Raw genomic sequence first — 22,796 nt, forward strand, 5'->3', positions numbered from 1 at the left:
ATGCATCATTCTTTCTCGATTATTTTTTTCACTACAGAATACTTTTCTTACTTTTGTCCTAACTTTTCACATCTGGAAAAGAAGCTTTGGCAAACGTTGAAGGTCTACAAGGTCCTCTTGGGCTTAATATAGTTATTAAATTTATGAGTAATTTTCCATTAAGCCAAGGCCATAGTTTTGCTACAGTATAATTTTAAAATTTAGGACTACATGTATTGCAGTTTAGATTCAGATAAACAGGACGATCATTTTTGAGACCTGCAAAGTAATGAACTCCTACTGAATATGAAGCATGGTTTCTTAAGTCTATGATAAATATGAGCAGCAGAGTTAAAAATGGTCTCTTAAGGTCTATGACAAATATGAGCAGCAAAGTTAAAAATGCTTGTGGCTGTTGTGAGTATTCATGTCTGCAAGCTAGAATTGTTATTAGAAAACTTCTACAGTGCAGTGCCTGGGCAAAGGGGCAGTGTATCAAATTTTGTGTGTTTGTCTCAGGTGTATAAAAAAAAACCATTTTTGATAGCTTCAAACAGTTCTACTGGGGAAAGAATCATGTTAATGAAGCTGTAGGTTCTGCCAAACTTATATGAAAATTGAATTACTGGGAGGTAGGTTTTTTCTGTGCATGCAACGTTTTTCTTATTTTTTCTTTCTCCTACTGCTAAGGTCCAAAGGCCTTGGATATAAAGTGTGCTCCAGAGTTACTGGCTAATTATGGAAATTGGCATCAAGACTTCATTGGTATTTATGGTGAAGTGCTGCCTGTGCCCTGCAGTTAGACTTGAATTTCTAACACAGGATGGATGTGGAGAAAGTTTAGGAATGCAATTGAAGTTGCCTGTTGACAAACAGGAAGATCTGGGAGCATCGTGCTCCCTTGATGCAAGTATTTGGACAGTTCTCGTGGCTGCCAGGCCAGGCTGCTGACCAAACGGTCTTAAGAAAGAAAAAAAATTACTTAGTTCCAGATTAATATTTTTATTCCTCTTTTTTAGCAATACCTTTCCAAATAAATATGTGAAGGCTTGTTCAAAGAATAATCTTTAGGTGAATTGTGCTGATTTTTATCATGTTAATGCTTGCTTTCTTTCTTTCTTTTTTAAAATTTTTTTTTATTTCTAGATTCCAGAATGTTTGAGGGATAGTTATCCCAAACCTGATCAGCCCTGTTACTTGTATGTAATCGGAATGGTGTTAACGACATCCTCTACCTGATGAGCTCAACTTCAGGAGGCGAAAGCTATATCCTCCTGAGGATACAACAACGATGTTTTGGCATATTGACAGCCAAACCTATACCTCAGGTAATGAATCTACCTCCTTTCCTTACTCCACATGCCTTACAACCTGTCATTTTCCACTTATTCCCCACCCCGAGACTGAAAAGTTGGAAATGACCGTAAGGTGCTGCTTGTATCAAGTAACTTCCAGAAAATAAGCAATAATACCCGTTCAGTCCAGTCACCACTCCATTTTCTGTCTTTAGTGATGGAACAATCTGTTCTATTTCTGACAAACTGTTGTTTTGCAACTTTATTTTTATTATTTTGCAGCAGCAGATTTAAAATGTTCCTCCTTTTTTGTATGAGATGTGATAGAGTGGTATATCAGCTACAGAGCTGGCCTTGCAGCGCTACCTTAGCTATACGAAAGCTATAGTAACAAGTCCTCTCAGCATTCCTCATCTGCAGCAGCAGAAAAAGTAGGCCATGTTAATTGAAATTGGCACCTCTTGCTTAGGAAAATTTTTAATAGACATTTTCTGTGGATGAGACTCAGCTGAGAGATTTTTTTCAAATTACATTTCTATTGCCCAGAGAAGGAAAACTTTTCAGGAATATTGCTTGTTTTCACATTTCTTCCTCCATAATGGAAAAGACTTCCATTTGGTGCTTGATCTTATATAAAGAGCTGTAAAACACAAGCATAACTATTAAAAAAAAAATAAAAAATCAGTCATTCTTTGTCTTCCAAAATCTCATATATAATTGAAGGTCATCAAAGATCAAAATTGTGATGCAGTTTGCTGTGGGGTCAGGCAAGCACTACCTCTGCATGTGAACTGAAGAACCGGTCCTCTGTAGAAGAATCCTACTCTGGATTTTCTCTTTGATTTCTTTTGGTTTTTTTCTTATTTAGATTCCTCACTTTCCTGTGTATACTCGCTCTGGAGAGGTTACAATATCTATTGAGCTTAAGAAATCTGGTTTTACTCTGTCTCTGCAAATGCTTGAGCTGATAACGCGACTCCACCAGTACATTTTTTCACATATTCTTCGTCTTGAGAAACCTGCACTAGAGTTCAAACCTACAGAAGCTGATTCAGCCTATTGTGTTCTACCTCTTAATGTTGGTAAGAACAGAGCTCTTGTTTTTTAAATATTCACTTTGAATTCCTTTAGCAATATGTTTGTTAATGTTTATGTTAAATTTCAGGTGTTATCTGTAGAAATAATACCATATATGGTAGTATGAAAATTTGTCACTCATGTTTTTATTACTTCACAATTCCAAATTACTTTTAACGTGGTGATGTGAGTTGATTTATTGTAGGTTTCAGTTGATTCCATAAGGATCTAAAATCATATTTATGTCTCCTTTGAAATTTTTTGGAAATCATTAAATATGTGTATAGAATAAGAAAAAAAAATCTGTAATTTACAACTTCCCAGAAAAATTCAGCCTGGAAAACTCTCCCTTGAATAACTGAGTTACGCGTTTTCCTTTTTAAGTTGATGACTCCAGCACTTTGGACATTGACTTTAAGTTTATGGAAGACATTGAGAAATCTGAGGCGCGTACAGGCATTCCCAGTACACAATACACAAAAGAAATGCCTTTTATTTTCAAGTTAGAAGATTACCAGGATGCGGTTATCATTCCACGGTGAGTAGTGTATACATACTTTAGGTATATACCTATTGTATTTGTACAAACGCTTGTAATAAGGGGATCTTAGTATCTGCAACAGAATTGCTTGTAAGAAATATATGCTATTAATCTGAAGATATCTGGTGGTGGCTCGAATAATTTAAAAATTTTTGTAGTCAGTAGTTAAAAGTAGAATTTAAGTGTTTAGACCTCCCAAGACTCATTACCTTTTTATTAGGAATAGTAGAGTTCACCACAAAACTTAATGTCATATTCTGATAAAACATTGCAACTTCATCAAGAACTGGCCTATTGAAGCCAAATTTAATTTGGAATATTAAATGGGAGTCCTCTTCTCTGGTTACTGCTTAGTCACACCAAAGGCCTGCTAAAGGAAGGGATGCTATTGGTAGATGGCAAGATAATCAGGTGAAAAAGACCAGTTAAAAGAATCTGTTATTTAGAGGAGAAATTTACATCATTTTATATACTGCATATGCAAAGGTTCTCCAGAATTGGTAGGTTTTGTGGAGATTTAATTATTCCCTATGTCATGTTTGACATGAGATGAAAAAAGAAAATGGGCTGACTGGCTTGTGCTTGTACCTAGTATATTGTGAACAACGGTAGTTGCAGAATATATGTGGAAGATAAATATTAGTACTTTGTTTTGGCTTCATCTGTGATAAACTTTTTTCTTTTTCTTTAAATGTCTTCCTACCTGTGCTGGTGACTACTGTGGTAAAAATGCTAGTGTAAAAAAAGTGGTGACAAACCATCACTGTGTATAACCATTACTTCATGTGATCAGAGTTAATGGCATGGAAGTAGCACACAAGTGATGCAAATTAGCACAGTTGCTGGACTTCAATGAAGCTATGGTATTTCATATGCCAGAAGATCTGGCCCCAGTGCCTAAACTACTATTATTTTCCCCCCTTCCCTCTTTATTTTTTTTATTTGGGGGTAGGGCTGGCATAGGGGGCTGAGTACATCTCTACGAGAATTGCTAGTTGCCATCTGGTAATGTTCAGGCATGGGAAAAGCCAAAACTTTTTCACCTTGTTTCATACATTAGGGTATCTCAGAATTTCAAGTACTTCTGTTTTCAGTCAACATAAAAATGGTGGAAATACATGCTTGGCCTTCTCTATCCTACTTGGTTGTAAGCTCTTCAGGGAGGGGAAGCATAACACAATGACTGTGTATTGGTACAGTTTTGATTGAATTCTTCAGAATACGCATGATTGTGAATAAGATAAGAATAAAGGATTTCCTGAAAGCTCCTTTAACCAACATATTCTTCAATGAAAATTTCGAACAGCCTGGCAATATGCTTTTTTTTATTTTTCTCTTTGGAGGAAAGCTAAAAAGACTCATTAATAATGTGTTGATTTTATTTAGATATTTGAATAGAAGCTTAAAGTGACATATGCAGCAGATCAAAGCACAAAATAAGCTAATATGCAGATATAAATATTGAATGTTGATTCCATTATATTACTGTTGTTATTATTATGTTCCTGTGCATGTTTATCACCATAGTATCCAATGAGCATCAGTAGCCACAATAAAGTTGTTGCAAGCATTCTGGCTTTATTTTTCTAACATTCTGCCTATATTACAAGAACTACATTGTCCTTGGAAGACTTGTGAATTTACCTTGCTAAGTATTTGGGGTATTTGTATTTCAACGTTATTTGGAGGATAACTTGGTTAAAATGCCAGTTTAGATGTGAGGTAGTACAGTCTTTGTATGCAGTAGAACTCCATTTCTACTGGTTGTAGCACATAGGAGACTAGACACTAAAAAGCCAAATTACAAAGTTCGGTAGGTGTTTGGAATTAAGCAATTATCATTTGCAGCATTATTCTTGGAGATTCTTACCAGGAGCTTGATTTTGTATTAGATATTGAAGACATAAATCCTGCATTTAATTTAAACGTTTCAGTGGAGGGAATTCTGTAGATTATAAATTGCCTTCCTTCCTTCTTTATCTTCTAGTACACTTCTCATTTAGTATTTGAGTTAGCTAAACAAATGGTTTCTACAACAAAAAAACCCCACCAACCAAAAACCTCAAGTGAGCTATTTAACAGTTTATCACCTGACCATATTAGAACATGAGGAACTAAGCATAAGCTTTACCTTAAGGCTACAACATATGCCAAATTTTTTTTCTTCTTTTAGGTATCGAAATTTTGATCAGCCTCATCGATTCTATGTAGCTGATGTATACACTGATCTTACTCCACTCAGTAAATTCCCTTCCCCTGAATATGAAACTTTTGCTGAATATTATAAAACAAAGTATAATCTTGACCTGACCAATCTCAACCAGCCACTGCTGGATGTGGACCACACATCTTCAAGGTAACAACAGTCATATTTGTGTCTGATGTTTGTAGTTTGACAGTAAAGTGCCTTTTGTTTTGTTTTCAAATTGTGGGATAAATCTGAGGATTTGCTTCCAGAATAATTACTGATTTTTTTTCTTGAGGAGTACTTAACTTATAAGAACTATAACTTGAGTCCATTTTTTTTCCAGAGGTAGCAGTGCTGTCACTTCACCGTGTGTTAACGTTGAATATTAAGAATAAGCCATCACTTCAGAAAGTTTAGGCTAGTAAGTTCTATTCATTAGTAATGTACTTACATTAAAGTATTTTCACATGGTTTTTAGACTTAATCTTTTGACTCCTCGCCATTTGAATCAGAAGGGGAAAGCACTTCCACTAAGCAGTGCTGAGAAGAGGAAAGCAAAGTGGGAGAGTTTGCAGAATAAGCAGGTAAAACAGAAGTATCTAATTCAAGTTGCCTCTCTCTTAACAGTGATTTGACAACTACCTTTACAGTTAAAATTTTCTCCTCCCATCCTCTCCCCAGATACTGGTTCCAGAGCTCTGTGCTATACATCCTATTCCAGCGTCATTGTGGAGAAAAGCGGTTTGCCTCCCCAGCATACTTTATCGCCTGCACTGCCTTTTGACAGCAGAAGAACTAAGAGCTCAAACGGCCACTGATGCTGGTGTAGGTGTTAAATCACTTCCTGCAGATTTCAGGCATGTATTTTTTCAATACGTATTTGCTAAACCACGACAGTATTTTTCCATATGAACTGATACTCTTTGTTTAACTCGCGTCAGTTTTCAGTGAAACATAGTTTAAAAAGACTTGATTGTGAATTGTGATGTTAGATGCTGTAGTCACTGTTCTTTTCAGAATGTGGCTTGTTTTTAAACATGTATGTGCATATAGTTTTCTTGTCTCATGATAATATTTTCTTAACAAAATCAGCATGTATCTTACAGATATCCTAACTTGGACTTCGGATGGAAAAAGTCTATTGACAGCAAATCCTTCATCTCTATTTCTAACTCCTCTTTAGTAGAGAATGAAAATTACTGTAAGCACAGCACAATTGTAGTCCCTGAAAATGCTGCACATCAAGGTGCTAATAGAACCTATTCTGCAGAAAACCATGACCAAATGTCTGTGAGTTACAGAACGTTGTTCAATGAGTCACCCAGTAAACTCCAAATTGATGTCTCGGCAGAACTTGCAGCAATTAACGGTGTTTCTTATAATAAAAATCTTGCCAATGGCAATTGTGATTTAGTTAACAGAGACTTTTGCCAAGGAAATCAGCTGAATTACTGCAGGCAGGAAATACCTGTACAACCAACTACCTCATATCCCATTCAGAGTTTATACAGCAGTGAGAACCAGCCCAAGCCCAGCAATGAATGTACTCTACTGAGTAATAAATACCTTGATGGAAATGCTAACAGATCTACCTCAGATGGATGCCCCAAAATGGCAGTGACGACCAGTACTTCAAAAGCTATTAATCTTTCAAAAGACAGAGCAGATTCTGAAAAGAACCCTTCCAGTGGGTACTCCTCAAAAACTCTCGGTCCTAATCCTGGTCTTATTCTTCAAGCTTTGACTCTTTCAAATGCTAGTGATGGATTTAATCTGGAGCGACTAGAAATGCTTGGTGATTCATTTTTAAAGCATGCCATCACAACATACTTGTTTTGCACTTACCCTGATGCTCACGAGGGACGGCTGTCATATATGAGAAGCAAAAAGGTAAGCAGTAACAATGCAATGATATTATGTAAAAGACATGCTTTATATATAAAATTTTTACTAGAAGATTGAATGGCAGCAGGTCAATTTAATTCTACAGCTTTATCAATTATATGTTGGGTGGTATGCCTATTAGGAATAAAATACAGGACTACAGGATTAATGTTGCCATAACTGTGATTGCTTGAAACTGTTTTCTGCGGTTCATTCTGAAATCTAAACCACCTGGTTACCAGCCTGGGAAAGGACAGGACTGAAGAGAACTAAAAGTTCTGGGTTAGTGAGGATGTTTGATGGACTGAACACTAGGGCTGTATTGAGTATAAACTCTTTAACAGGAGAGCCTGAATGAAGGCGTGAGAGTTAGCAGCACAGAGCCTTCAATTGTGGCTTTATTTCACTTTTCCTTTTTTTTGTTCCCCCTCAATAAGCTACTTTCCTTGAAAAATTTTAGGATAATCTTGTAGGAACACTAAAAATGAAACAACAAAAAAAATCTTACAGAACTGTTGCATCAAAACTTTTGAAAGTATTTTAAAGTAAATGTAAACAGTAGTGAGCAGAGTCCTCAGTGCTGCTGCTGCTGTTTTTAAACTCTGTAATTATCAATCATGTGAAAGGTTGTTTTGGTTGGGTTTTTTTCCCTACATAATGTGATAACTTGAATTAAATGCTAAAGATTTGATTGTCTATCTCTAATAAAATGCATCATTGAGAATTAAATGACTGAGTAGTTTAATTTGGGAAAATAGGAGGGCTAAATTTTCAAATAAAGGAGGTGATTGAATATCCAAGTTCAAATTTCAAGACTTTAAAAAGAAACGTGGAAGTGCATTTAAAATGAGAAACAAAGATCAGAAGTTGATAGTTAAAAAGAAAAAGGAAGTATGTTTGTGTATGTGAGTGCTTTTTTCCCTTCTCTTTAAAATATTTAAAAGAATTTTAGAGGCTATCAAAATAACATCTGGATTATGACTTAATAAGATTTGTTATACGGAACTGTTTTAAACACTTTCTACTGCCAAAGTTTAGGTCACTCTACCCATAATAGCAATTATTTTTCATTTCAAATCTAGTCTGAATGTTTATTATTAATACTGGTAATTAATGACACTTGTACAGGTTATATTTACTATTACTTTAAAAGTAGCAATAATTTTATTTTGCAAAGAGAATTTAATATATCAGATTTTCTTTAACTGAAATTGTCACAGCTAATATGCTTGGCCTTAAAAAAAACAAAGCTAAAATAGAAACCAACCTGTACCTTTGCTGTGAATTGGTTGTACTATATTAAGAAAGCTGAACTCCCTTTTGAGAACTAGAGAAAAATGCATAATGGTACAAGATCTGGCTTGACATGTTAAACTCTTTGTTCCTTTTGCATTTTAGCCTATTTTTATATAAAATCTATGCACAGAGTTTTATCAGAATGTTTTTCTTCAAGGTCAGCAACTGTAACTTGTATCGCCTTGGAAAAAAGAAAGGACTGCCTAGTCGTATGGTGGTATCGATCTTTGATCCCCCGGTCAATTGGCTTCCTCCTGGTTACATAGTAAACCAGGACAAGAGCAACACTGATAAGTGGGAGAAAGATGAAATGGTAAGACTTTATTTAACTATGAGGAATAGTTATTCGTGTGTCTGTATTCTCTCACCCCTACCTCCTCCCACCCCCAAATATTTTGCTGTGTTTTCAACAACAAAAAAAATGCTTCTCTATTTCCTTTCTAAAACTTCACTATAACTTATGGAAAATGAGAGGAAAAACTGATCGTGAATAGAACCCAAAGTAAGGAAACTTACTGAATATCATCCAATAATGAGTGTGTGTATTAATAGACAAGCAGAGAAGAAAAGCTTTTTGGCTTGTAGTTAGCATGCTCTCAGAAGTTTTTTCTGAAATTTCTCTTGGAAACTTTAAATGGAATTATCATTACTGACTTTGCTGTAATATGTGTAGGCAGAAGACTGTCTGCTTTTTAATAAATAATGAGTTCACGTTTATAGAATATATGAAAAGGAGTTGCTATTTTTCGTAAAACTGAGGCAGAATGAAGATGAGAACCGTCTTGAGTAACTGCTCAATATTGGTTGCTGTTAGCTGCACCATGTGTATGACTGAGAGCTACTTCTCATCCAAAATACAGTGCTGGCTTAGGCACCCTCACTGTCTATCTCCAAAAGCTTTGGAATGACAGATCTTAATGAAGAACGATGCAAATTGTTTTCTGACTAAACTCGTCGTATGTATGTTCTGAACACCACACTTGGATTGTAGAACCACCAGAGGGCACACGAGAGGACTGTTAGGTAGATGTGCTGTGCAAATAAATGTTTATTGCAGAATAAAACAACCTGATTATTGTGGTTCTGTATTGTGCCAAGACTTCATTTCAAAGAGGCTTACTGCTATACCTTTCTAAAAAATAAAATAGCACATCTGGGACAGGAGCTTAATCATTGCTTTTAGAAGCTTTCAGTTCTCCATAGCTTTCAGTGGCCTCTTCCTCTTTCATAGTCACTGTTTATTTGTGAATAAACCACGCAATTTCAGACCAAAATGCAGACAGTGATGCAACTAAGTAGTGGGGGTTTTGTGCCAAGTAGATATTTTTCTTTCTTGGATGTAAATTTCATTCTCTATCCATGATCTGATGGTCTATGACTGGGGCTAGAAATCTTACATCATTATGACAAGTTGTTACTAAAAATCCTAGTCAAATGTTGATTTTTTTTTTTTGTATTATCAGGCTTTATTAAGAGGAAGGATCTTTCTTTGTTCATTTGATCAAATAGCTGATTTCCAAAAAACATGGAAAAAAAAAGCACTTACATGTATTTATCTTCAGCTTGTAAGTGGCCATAACTTATTAAAAATCTGTCAGGTATTCTTTAAGAAAAGGTTCTTTCTTCTGGGGTTTATTGTTGATTTATTTTTGAAATGCTGACTAGTGATGAAAAATTCAGTGATCACAATTGCTTCCTGGCTCCTTTGCCTACTGTTCATTCTCATTACTTAGAATTTATTATTTCTTTTTTGTACAAGAAGCGATGTGCAGACAATGTTAGGATAGTTCATGTAGCTGTCCTGCTAATTAAAATTATTTGAAGAAGCTTGTAAATGAAACTGTAGTAAAAAGGAAATGTATCATTTGTTGTATCTTTGTGAAAACAGACACTGAAATACATTTTGAATTGTCCATATAGACATGTCTCATTTAATGTATTTTTATATCAGTGGCAGATATGACAGGTTGTGTGTAACAAGAAAAAATCTGCACTAGCTCTAGTTGGTATTATTTTGAGTATTACACTCTTCCTAGTATCCAAAGTAATTATTTCAAATCAAATGTTTTTCTTTCAAATCTCTTTCTGATCAATTAAAGTTACAGAAATCTCTGCTGTGTCTATGTGAGATGGGTAATTACAGCAGCAGAAATTCTTTTGGCAAAATGTCTAAACTATGAATTTCTATAGCCACTTTTTTTCCTCTCCTCTCATTACTAAACCTACCTAAGCCTGCTCCATCCTAATGAGGAACGTCATGGTCTGTTTGCTCCTTAGATGATTTCAAGCGCTGCGTAGTGCACCTTACAGCTGCCACCCATCCACACCTCTAGAGTCATGTATTTGGCCCAAAGGGAGAGGTCCCCGGTGGTAGCATCTGGTTCACAGATTTGCAAGATGGAGTGACTTGAGACCTAGGATGTGACATACATAGATTGAGGGCAGATACAGGCTGTTTCACTTGATTCAAAATGGTGTTGGCTTTCAGGACCCAATCCAGAAAAGCACTTTGAATCTGATCTTGCTCCTATCAAATTCAGTGGGAGAATTCCCACTGACATCAGCAATGCTGGGTTGAGCCTGTGAATAGTCCTTTTGATGTTGGGAAGACTACTTGTGCATTTAGCTAATATGTTTAAGTGCTTTCCTGGATTGGGGCCATGGCAAATTGTACAGCATTGTATAGTTTGGGCATATCTGTGTTCAATTTGTAATTTACATCACTCCATACCAATTTGCTCAATATGAGCAGGGAAAAGACATGAGACATCATTATCTTTACTCTTGTGGGTATGTATGTAAGTATTAGAAAATTGGTGACAAGTTTAACTTTTCTTATAATTAGTTAAGGCTATAAGCATAGCCTGAAAAAAACCAAAACTTGAAACAAATATGTACTTGTTTAAAGGATAGAATTAATACTAGTTGTCTTCACATTGAGTTATTATCCTACTTCATGATTTAATGTATATGTTAATATTCATTTTTAAAAGAAACAACAAAAACCTATATTACAGAGGTGTGGCGTTTTTTGTGCTTTTCCATTTTTAGACCTGCTATATTGAAATCCCAGTAATATTAACTGTATGACAAACTGGAGACTTCGTATTTGTTAAAATTAAGGACCACAGTACAAGTTAATAATTTGTACAGAACCAAAAACTGGCCTATATCTAATGTCTAATAAACAGCAGGATCACTTACTGAATCCCCAACACATGCAGTCAAAACTGTCACCCACATCAGCATTAGATTGTTGCCAACTAACTGGTATTAGACTCTCATTGTTGATCTGTAATATAAAAATCACCTACATTTGATTCACTAAACTAGCTTTCTACTAGTTTACTAAGTAGACTGAATTAATTTGCAGCTAACTGTGTTTGAGAGCATAGATAAATGTATTTTGCTGTTTCAAGTGATGATTATTGAAAGATTAGGGTAAAGAAGTTCTTACAGTTGTTTCATTGAATGCATTTTCCATTGGGTTCCAAAACAGATTATTTTGATTGTGACTATAGTAAACCTTGCAAGCCCCTTAGTATTTGCTGTGGAAAGAATCTTCAAAATAGTAATAGTAATAAGTAATAGCCTTACTTAGCAGCTAGAGAGGAGGATGCACCCAAAACTGTTTCTTGTACTTCTCTAAACTTGTTCGTTTAAAATTCCTTCTTCTATTTACTTTGGCATGCAGGTATATAATGTTTAGTGGTTTTAAAATTAATTCTGTGTGCATCACATTCCAGTATAAGCACAAGTTCCTATGAAATGCAGCATGTGTTATATGTAGAACATAACACTATTACAGGTTAGTAATAAAGGTTTTGTATTCCAAGACAATTATTCTATTTTTACAGTGCTAGTGTTAATTGAGGTTGTATTGTGCATCTGATCATACACCGTAATTAGGAACATTAGTTAAAAAACCAGTCTTATGATTAGCAGACACTGCTGAAATCTTCTGACAGTTCTGGAATAAAAGTTTCTTATTTTCTTCTTCAGTACCATATTTTTTGTGTTCTTTCATAGACAAAGGAGAACTTGTTGGCTAATGGTAAACTTGATGATTATAATGTTGGTGAAGAGAATGAAGACCTAATGTGGAGGTTACCGAAGGAAGAAACAGACTTTGAAGATGACTTTCTGGAGTATGATCAGGAGCATATCAAATTCATTGATAATATGTTAATGGGATCAGGGGCTTTTGTGAAGAAAATTTCTCTCTCACACTTTTCAACCACTGATTCAAACTATGAATGGAAAGCACCCAAAAAGTCATCCCTGGGTAATGTTCAGTTTTCATCAGATTTTGATGATTTTGACTATAGCTCTTGGGATGCAATGTGCTATCTGGATCCTAGCAAGGCTGTTGAAGAGGATGATTTTGTAGTGGGCTTCTGGAATCCATCGGAAGAAAACTGTGGTGTTGATGCGGGAAAACAGTCTATCTCCTATGACTTGCATACAGAGCAATGTATTGCTGACAAAAGCATTGCAGACTGTGTGGAAGCCCTCTTGGGCTGCTATCTGACCAGCTGTGGTGAAAGAGCTGCTCAGCTTTTCCTGTGTTCGTTGGGGCTGAAGGTGCTCCCTGTAATTAAAAAGACTGATTGGGAAGGCACTTTGTGTGCTACCAGAGAGACTTGTAACAGTGAGCAGAAAAATCTTGCACCAAACTCTGTTTCTGCTTCTGTAGCTAGCTCGGAGCCTTCTCTGTATAAAGACCTGGAGTATGGCTGTTTGAAGATTCCACCGAGGTGTATGTTTGATCACCCAGATGCTGAAAAAAACCCTAAATCACCTTATTTCTGGTTTTGAAAACTTTGAGAAGAAAATAAACTACAGTTTTAAGAACAAGGCTTATCTTCTTCAGGCATTTACTCATGCCTCATACCATTATAATACCATTACTGGTAAGTTGTCTTAAAGAAACGGGTTTTTCCCATATTCTAAATGTAAGAGAAGCAGTATATGTTCTGTTCCCATACGAAGTCTTTTTTTTAGATATCACATTACTTTAAGAAGTCAATAGTCTCTGAATACAAAATCTTAGAAAATACTATCTTGCCACTTACTTAGAGGGGGATACTTGTTGAAGCTGTATCTCAATGATTATTCATATTTTGACTTGATACAGATACAAGATTTACTGAAGCCTAACCAAGTTTTGGGAAAGAGCAACATTTTTCAATCTCTGAGGCTGTATCAGTAGTTGTATATGACTGACATTAGATCCTTATTTAGCTGAAATAAGTTCTTGTAGAACTCTGGAAAATTGCAGTGTACCTCTAGAAGTAGCGATCATGTTTTGCAAATATATTTAGCAAATTTGTCCCATGTTTTAATCCCAAGATTATTACCCTTTGTATTTCTGAAAGGTTAAAAGTAGACTATACAACTTTTATTAGCTGAATAGTCCATAGGATAGCAAAATATGGAGACTTCCATTTGAGGCTGTGAATTGGAAGGCTTAATTTAAGTCTAGGCATTTTATTGAGTAAGTATTTAAAGTCAAAGTTTGAACCAATTGACTAAATCAGATTAAATATTAATTTTAGGTTAACTGCATAATGCATCTGTACATAATCTCATAAAAGATTTTATAGCAGTACAAATTTGTATTTCTGAAATCTTACTGAATTACTTTTGCTTATTCTAATTAATTTAGTATTTGTTCATTCTAAAACTTCAAATATTTTCTATGATAATATGCAATTAAAACCAAACAATGGTAAAATTCCAACCCTATTTGAAGTGAATGGCAAATTCCCGTGCAGTCAGCCGTCTGAATTTTTCACCATAGTGAATTGGTTCCTTCTTCCAAGAAGTGAGAAAGCTCTGCTGTAATTAAAGAAATAAGTCATTTTGAAATGTTAGTACATTGAGAAACAGCTCTGACAAAACACTGAAATGCTCCTTTGGTTTTTCATTCTAGATAATATTACCATATATATTTACTGTTTACAAATGTTTCACAAAACATACAGAAGGTAGATGATTCCTTTTTATAAATATATATACACACACGAACAAACAGAAGCCTTGAGCCATAGTGTCTAGATGAAATTATGTTGTTGGTAGCAGAAACTTTTGATTCCATTTCTGTTTACCAAGTAATATGACTGTGAATTGCTGTTACCTGTAACTTTTGAGGAGTAACTAGCAGTTGAGATCTGGCAGCATCTTAGGTTCAGCTGCTATAAAAGCAACTTAGTACTAGCCATTTCACTCTCATGTGATGTTTGTAGTAATTTTGTCTTCCTTCCTTCTCAACCCACCTATCCGTTTGCTTTCAGGAGGGTTTTTTGCTTTTGTTTATATTCTAAAAGTAGACCTCCATAACCCTCCATTGCAGCATCCCCTGTCAATTTTCCAAACAACAAAGGCTTGGCAATTTTAGTTTCCAGTTTAAAAGACCCATTCTGAATGGGAATCTTTGTTCAATGCTTTTTTGAGAAATCTAAATATGTGGCAAATGAGATTAAAAAAAAAATAATCTCAGATTGTATGTTCCCTCTGCTTTTAATACATTGATTTCTTTATTAATTTTTTTGAGGTTTAATTGTTACTGTTTTCAGATCAGCCTGATCTGAACACAAGGATACCTGTTCTCAAAAACAGATCGTCTTCTCTGAGCATTGGTTAGTTTGTGGAATTTACATGGCAGTGTACCAAACCTCTTATCCAGAAAGGCCTGGAAAGAATGTGGGTGTTAAACTTAATTGTGTTGTTGTACGTTCTTTTATTTCCAACGCTTTAAGATTGTTACCAGCGCTTAGAATTCCTGGGAGATGCAATTTTGGACTACCTCATAACCAAGCACCTTTATGAAGACCCACGGCAACATTCTCCAGGAGTTCTTACTGACCTACGATCTGCTCTAGTCAATAATACCATTTTTGCATCATTAGCTGTAAAGTATGACTACCACAAGTACTTCAAAGCTGTCTCTCCTGAACTGTTTCATGTTATTGATGACTTTGTGCAGTTTCAAATGGAAAAGAATGAAATGCAAGGAATGGATTCTGAGGTTAGTGGAAGCAGAAGAAATGTGTTCAGTATCTGATTTGAAGCATGTCACTGGATTTCTTAGCATGATGCGCATTTTTGTAATGTTCTAGTTTTATGCACACAGCAGCCAAAGAAGCAGGCTCCCAGTAATAAAGCGTGCAATGTGCAAAGTAAAATACAGTCTTCAGAAAGTATAAAGTCAATAAGAACATCCAGAAAATAATGAAATTGAAACCAGTTTGCCTCTAGATTTTTCTGTGACGCTTGATTTCAGTCACTATTTTACTTTTATGTTGTTCTGAGAACATGAAGGGGGGAGGGAACTCTTACCTTGCTTTCTTCACTGACTGATTGGAAACACAGCTATACCATAAAATTGTGATGAAGAGTTACTAAGTCACATAATGCTGACTAAGGATAGGATACTCACTCAACATCATGAACAATACTACCTTGGCACAATGCTGGGATTATTTAATGTAGCAGATTAATGATTATTCAATGAGAGAGATTTCCACTGTTTTTCTTCTGATGATTTCCACTGCAGCAGGTGTTATTGTACTGTGCTGAAGTTCATTTGACATGCTCCTAAAGGCTTTATGTCTGCTAGCCAGGGAAACATTATATGCATCTTTCAAATAAGGCACTTGAAAAATAGTTTAACTGAAGACCTGCAAACACAGATCATAGCTCTGCTATGCTGGAAAGCTAATGATGTGGAACATCTGTTTGCTGGAGAATGGACTAAAACTAATTAATTTAGATAAGCTGCCCAGAAAATATGTAAAAGCAAGGGCCTTGTGAGTCAAATTCTAATAGGGTCCTGGAAAAGATGGACTTTCTCATTATCCTTTCTTTAAAAGTGTTATCCAATAGATATCCCTAATAGTTTGTCTTCTGAAAAACTGTGACCAATCTCTTAGAAAATATTCTCTCTGAGAATATTCCAGTACTACATAAACATGTTGACTTTGTCTTTAGTAACTTCTTCTTTCTGATACACAATTTAAAAGCTTGGGAATCAAAATACTTAGTTACATATAGGTGTTTACAGCCCTTGCATGCTGTTGCAGAGTAAAATCCGTATGTTTTATGAGAAGATTCAGAAAACATTGACTAAATAACTTGTCACTGAAATTTAGATAATATAAATTATTTTACATCAGAGGATCGAAACTCTTATCTGTCTTGTTTTCCTCACAATATGAGTGAAAAGGCTAAAAACTTATTTTAAGAGCTCATAGTAGTGATTTTTAGCTTTGTTCAGTTTTTGCTAGTATGCAAAAAGATTGCCTAGAAACTTCCACCAAAGTTGCAACCAAATTATGTGATAGCTGTTTCAAATAAAATTCTTGTTTCACTTTCCCTATGCCTGCTCCCTATCTTGGTCTGGCACTGAATTGCATTTACTCTGATGAAATAAGAGTTTCAGTAAGAGTCTTTGTTTCTGCAGTTCATGCCAGCTAGACTAGTTTCCATGTGTGTCTCCACGTCATCTGCTTTTCTTTTTTCGAATCTCACTCCTGAAACATCTGTTGTCCCTTGCCTTATAGCTCTTAGTTTCTCTCTCCTCCTGTTATTTCAGTATAACTCAAAAGTGCTTCAGTTTGCACTTGGTATGAAATACGCTATTCAAAATGGTTGAATTTGTTTTTTAACATCAGAATTCCCGTTTGGAGTGTGTATGCATCAGGTCTGACTTCTTGTTTAATTTATTTTAGGTAGAAATATGGGGTGAGATAGTTTACGAAGTATTATGGTGACTCTTAAGAGGACCGAATCGTGTTTTAAACCCCGAATAGGGGCCAAACGGAGTGAGAAGGTAGCTGCTAGGGGAAAAGACTGACAGAAATTTATTTCTCTTTAAGCAGAGGACAGTGATGGTCAGAACCTTTGTTTTCAGGTTACTTTGTTTGGACTTAGGTATATTATATGTATTTGAGATTTTTAGTAAAGGATTAGATAAACTCAAGACCTTTAAGACACATAGCGAAAGTTTAGTTTTAATAGTGAGAATAGACCACTGTCTATAATTGGTAGCATAGAAGAAAACTCTGCCTGCTACATTTAAAAAAAAATACCTTCATGTGCCTGTTAGTTCAGTCTGATGTTGCTGGTTATCAGTTATTAATTGGTTATTTTTACTAATGCTTGTTTCATGCTTGTCTTCTGGGGTAAATGAGGCAAGGGAAGGTACATGCAACTTCCATCCAGAGACAGATTTTAAAGTTGTCTTCTAGGAGATGTTTAATGTATGAACTCTCCCTTTGTTATGAGTAGCTTTCTAGTATTAACTGATAGAGCTAAGTCTGTTTCTTATTGGGGAAAAAACAGACCCATGGCGAAATCCTACCAAATTATTGCAGGAGGAATTCACAAAGCATGTAAGGTCTCTGTACACAATGGTGTTTGGGATTTTTTTTTCACATTTGAAAAATGATACATCCAGCAACTTGGTTTCATTGGGGAATAAAAGAACAATTTCACTGCAGAAAGTTGTCAATGAAGAACTTAAAGGAAGCAGCTCAGGATAGGATGTGAGAGAGCTTATGTTTCTCAGATCTTTGTTTTATTTTAAAAGCAGCAATTGTTTCTTTTCTCCTCCCCTTCTTCTTCCCCCCGCCCCCCCCGGCTTTTTTTAATTGCAAACAGCTCAGAAGATCTGAAGAAGATGAAGAAAAAGAGGAAGACATTGAAGTACCAAAGGCCATGGGGGATATATTTGAGTCCCTTGCTGGTGCCATTTACATGGATAGTGGAATGTCTTTGGAAATGGTTTGGCAAGTGTACTATCCAATGATGAGGCCATTAATAGGTATTGTCAGCTTTCAGAAAAAAAAATTAATAATTAAGTGCCATCTGGTATGAAGAGAACAAAGCTAACTTTTTTTTTTTCCAAATAGAAAAATTTTCTGCTAATGTGCCCCGCTCTCCTGTGCGAGAGCTGCTGGAGATGGAGCCAGAGACAGCCAAATTTAGGTAAGAATACACTTCCTTTGGTACACGCTGCTATAAAATGTTTTAAGCTGTGCTTCATAAACTACTGAGGATATTTATATGTCACAAATTACTTTTAATTTCTTTTGCACTAAACAGCTAGCATGATTGTGTTCGCTGATTTTTATTTTTTTTCTTGCATAACTTTCTGAGAAAAGTAATGATTTCTGTTTAACTATACTGATTTAACTTCTGTAGAAAACAGAATGTAGGTCTCTTAATTCACATTAACTTGCCTAGGCAGTAAGTAATTCTTGTATATATTTTTGCAGTCCTGCAGAAAGAACTTACGATGGAAAGGTCAGAGTAACAGTGGAAGTTGTAGGAAAGGGAAAGTTTAAAGGTGTTGGCAGAAGCTACAGGATTGCCAAATCTGCAGCTGCGAGAAGAGCACTACGAAGCCTCAAAGCAAATCAACCTCAGGTCCCAAACAGCTGAGACTCCTCTTAAAAGTAAATAAAATCGGGGGGGGGGGGGGAAACCATACACATAAAGCAAATTTTTAAAAAAGTTGATGTTGAGAGGAACAAATTGGAAGACAGAATTTAAAGTTTGTTTGATAACAGAATAGATAACAAAACATTTAACATGTATAAAATTTTGGAACTAACTGTAGTTATAGTTTTTTGCGCAAACACAATCTTGTCTTCTTTCCTCACTTCTGCTTTGTTTAATCACGAGAGTGCTTTAATGATGACATTTAGCAAGTGTTCAGAATAATTGTTGTCAGGTCTTTTTGGTTTACTTTTATTGTCAGTACAGCTTTGCTTAGTGTTAGAAGGCCAGGGAGCTTATGCCTAATGCAGTTGCTAGATTTATATATAGTAATCTTGAAATTCTTCAATCTGTGCACTAGTGCCAGTCATAAAGCAGTTGATTAAACTGTACTGGATGATTTGGTATAAGAAAGAATAAGTGTGCCAGTATTCTTTTTTCTTTTTTTTTTTTTTTCCTCTCCATGTCATCTTTTTACATTAAGATGGCATTCCCAATCATTATTGCACTTATTTGTTAGGGACAGATTTCAATTGAAATGGCTGGCATACTGGTAGAATGAAACTTCAGTTTCCTTATGCCACACAGTCTTGCATAAAAAAAAAGGTTCTTGCCTTAAAAATAAATAAACCCTCATTAATAATCTTTAATTTCTGATCTTTTTGGAACAAACTGTTTTACATTCCCTTCATTTTGTTATGCATTTTACAATGATACAGCTCTATATTTACAGTACAACACATTACTATAGCTGTGACTTATTACAGGATTATAATAGAAATTGTATTCATATATATGTAATTAGGTTATTTTTAACAGTTCTGAGGAGGTGGTTAGTCTACAGTTTTTTTATACCATAAACAAAATATGGTCTTTGGCAAAAATTCCAGTTTTACACAAACCTGCAAGCTAGATAGTTACAGTACTGGAAACAGTAATGAATAATTGCACAGTGCAAACTGTCACTCTAACAAAATAACCTTAGACATATCACACCTAAAATATGCTGCAGATTTTATAGTCAATTGGTTACGTATTTAACAAACAGAGCACCTTTACACTTAGAGATATTTCCACGTAAATTTCTTACTGTACTTTTCAGAGTTGCATGCATATTTCACCTACCAAAGCTGTGCTGTTAAATAACATGAAAGTTGATGTTTGAGATATAACTGCCGTACTTTTGATACATCTGTGATTTAGGTCCTTAATTTAGAGAAACTAGCTCATTGGTGTTTTGGTCTACTGGGGACAGGGGGGGAAAATCATACTTTTATTTTTTAGGCTTTGCCTATACTTCTTTAAGTAGATTTTTGTAGGCACTCTTCACTTAAATACCTCAGTTCTTTTTTTTTTTTCTTTTCTTTTCCTTCTTTTTTTGCATGCATTGTTTTTTTTTTTTTCTGTTTTGGTGCTATGTTTATATATTATGCTTGAAATTTTAATTTTTTGCACTGTAACTATAATACCTCTTAATTTACCTTTTAAAAAAAGCTGTGGGTCTCGTATTCCCACCAATATCAGTAGAGGTTTGCTGCAATTTTGCCCTGTTAATTATGCTTGAAGTTTGAGAAAGCAGAGCAAGGTGTTTTAACGTTTTCCAGCACAATAGTTTGAACTTGATGCTGTGTCTTATGTATTAAATTGCAAATAAATACTGTATTTCCTGCTTTTAAACCCTATTCCTTTCCTCACAAATGCACACTAAAACAAAACAAAAACTGTCAGCTCTTGCTTTCTTAACAAAAAAAAATAAAAATAAATGCCTTAGTGACAAGGGGTAGACATTAAGCTTTTCTGAAATACAGTTTTCAAAAGTTCACATATTTTCTATCTCAGTCATTTTTCATTCTGCAAGAAGGACCATTCTTGTATTTGAAAGCAGGATTGTTAGCAGTAGTCAGACCGAGAATTAAAATACTAACTTATAAAAAAATTCTAGCATTTGGTTGGTACTTCAGTCATAAGACCTGCAAGTCTTTATGTGTATAAAACAAATGTAAATGAGATGGAACAGTAAAAACATGCAGTCTAAATTTTCAAAGGTAAATTGCTTTGAGTTAGCTGTTTAAAGAAAAAAATCACCAATTTAAGTTACAGCTCTTTCTTCGTGGTAGGAGTGAAGCTTCTTAGCAAAAATCCATGATTACTGATGTTAACAATTATGTGTTTCTGGCCAGACATCCATCAGCAGATAAAATCTAGAAAAACCATCTAGAAAGTCTTAAGTAGTTTTAACTGCATTTTGAAAAAGCAAATTTTAAGTTAGTCTTTGAATGCCTACAATTTCTTACTGATTGTTACAAGGTTATAGATTCTCAGGGGTTTCAGGTGATTGTTAGCAGTGAAGTGCTAGGCTGTTTTGATGCAAAGAAAATTAACTGAACTTGCTCTGTGTTTCAGAATAGTTTAATGATCACTTTGTTACTAGATAAAGCCTATGAATTGGAAATCTGAAATGTGTAGTGGCTGACTATAAAGTAGTTTCTGCTGCTGATGCGTTTTTAAATGCGTTTTAAATGCCGTAATTTTTTCCAGTGTGACCTCATTGAAATATTTTTTTATCCTTTGAGATAGAAAATTCATATTAGTTTCCATGTTATACATCTGTGTGTTTTACCCTACAGTTGATATAATTTTGATATTGGACAGTGTATGCTATTAAAGACCTAAATCTGATCATTTGAAGGTTGGGATAGAAATCACTTGACATGCTATAAGCACAAGTGTAAGCGGACTGTTGCAACCCATCTTCAAAAGCAACCACACAGGCTCATCATAAGTAGTGTGGGGGTTAGTTGGCATGAACCTTGTTTGGTTTTGTTTTTTTTTTTTTAATCTAAGTCCTGTTATACTGTACTTTAAACAGTCCTCCTAACTATGCTGCATTTTTATTTTTATGGCTTTTTTTGCGCTGTTCTGTTCATGTAGCACAAATAAGCATTGCACTTGGTACCATGCTTTACCTCATTTCAAGGAAAAAATGCTTAACAGAGAGGAAAAAATGTGGTTTGGCCTTGCTGCTGTTCTGATTTACTGAATTTGAAAAAAGATAATTATAATGCCTGCAATGTGTCATTTACTTGCACAACTTAAATAGGTCATTTGTAATGTCTGTGGCATTTTTACTGTATGTTGAAAAATACAACAAAGATGTGTAACAACTCTTGATTGTATTTTAAAGCTATTGTTTTTCTACTACATCCTTTTACTGTTATGTGAAGTAATTAAAATTAGAATGACCTCTGACACTCCAGTAATTATCTCTGAAGAAGCCAACATATTTATGCATATAATGTAGTTTTTGCAAGAAGACAGCCCCTAGTAATTTGGTCAACCTCGACTAAATCTCTGCTCAGTCTGAATATTGAGTGCCCAGTAGCGACTTGTGAAGTGTTTGTTCAGCTTGATGCTGCTCAAGTCCATACAGAAAAAAAGCCTACTGTTTTTAAGTCTCATTACACACTAGTGTGTTGTGACTGCAGAGTGCAGAACTTGGACAAGAACCAGTTTCCGTGCTGGGGAGGAATACAGAGGTGCCAGATCCTCAGCTAGTGCAAATTGATGTGGTATCATTTTAATCGATGGAACTGCATTCTTTTACATACCTGAAGATCTTGTGCTTATATGTATGTTGCAGAGTTTAGGGTTTCCTCCTTGTAAGCAAATACAGAACCATAAACTGGAAAATGTGGGGTTTATGTCACTGCATATGAGATAACTATGCTACATGCATTTATCTGTATAGAACGTGAAATCTTTGTATCCCGGTCACAGCAGCACACATAATCCAAAAATGACAAAGAGCATTGTGGTCTGCTGCGATACTACACTTGCCTGTCTGACAGTATTCTGGGTTTGTATGGTTTGGGTGGGGTTCCCTACAAAAACAGGCTCAAGGAAATCTCTGTATTTATCACATGAGTGAAGCGAGAAGGATTTTGGGTTTTGGTACCTAATTACTGACACTGATCCTTTTCCAATTGCTCTAATTTTCAAGGAGTAAAAGTTAGTTTCTTTACTTTCATATTAG

At 35.2% G+C, this 22,796-nt stretch overlaps 1 protein-coding gene across 1 annotated transcript in view; it reads left to right on the plus strand.

Annotated features, from left to right (window-relative positions):
• Positions 1-18,738, plus strand: part of DICER1 (dicer 1, ribonuclease III) — a 63,442-nt gene extending 44,704 nt beyond the window's left edge. Inside the window, 16 exon segments of the mRNA XM_075753635.1 lie at positions 1,126-1,206; positions 1,208-1,267; positions 1,269-1,307; positions 2,143-2,356; positions 2,736-2,889; positions 5,066-5,248; positions 5,559-5,664; positions 5,762-5,937; positions 6,187-6,970; positions 8,418-8,573; positions 12,290-13,045; positions 13,047-13,173; positions 15,022-15,290; positions 17,924-18,086; positions 18,175-18,250; positions 18,541-18,738. Of these exon segments, the coding sequence (XP_075609750.1) occupies positions 1,126-1,206; positions 1,208-1,267; positions 1,269-1,307; positions 2,143-2,356; positions 2,736-2,889; positions 5,066-5,248; positions 5,559-5,664; positions 5,762-5,937; positions 6,187-6,970; positions 8,418-8,573; positions 12,290-13,045; positions 13,047-13,173; positions 15,022-15,290; positions 17,924-18,086; positions 18,175-18,250; positions 18,541-18,706 (3,510 nt within the window). The 3' untranslated portion in view covers positions 18,707-18,738.
• Positions 18,739-22,796: the final 4,058 nt, after the last annotated feature.

Source organism: Balearica regulorum, chromosome 5, assembly GCF_011004875.1.
Source record: "Balearica regulorum gibbericeps isolate bBalReg1 chromosome 5, bBalReg1.pri, whole genome shotgun sequence".
NCBI lineage: Eukaryota > Metazoa > Chordata > Aves > Gruiformes > Gruidae > Balearica > Balearica regulorum.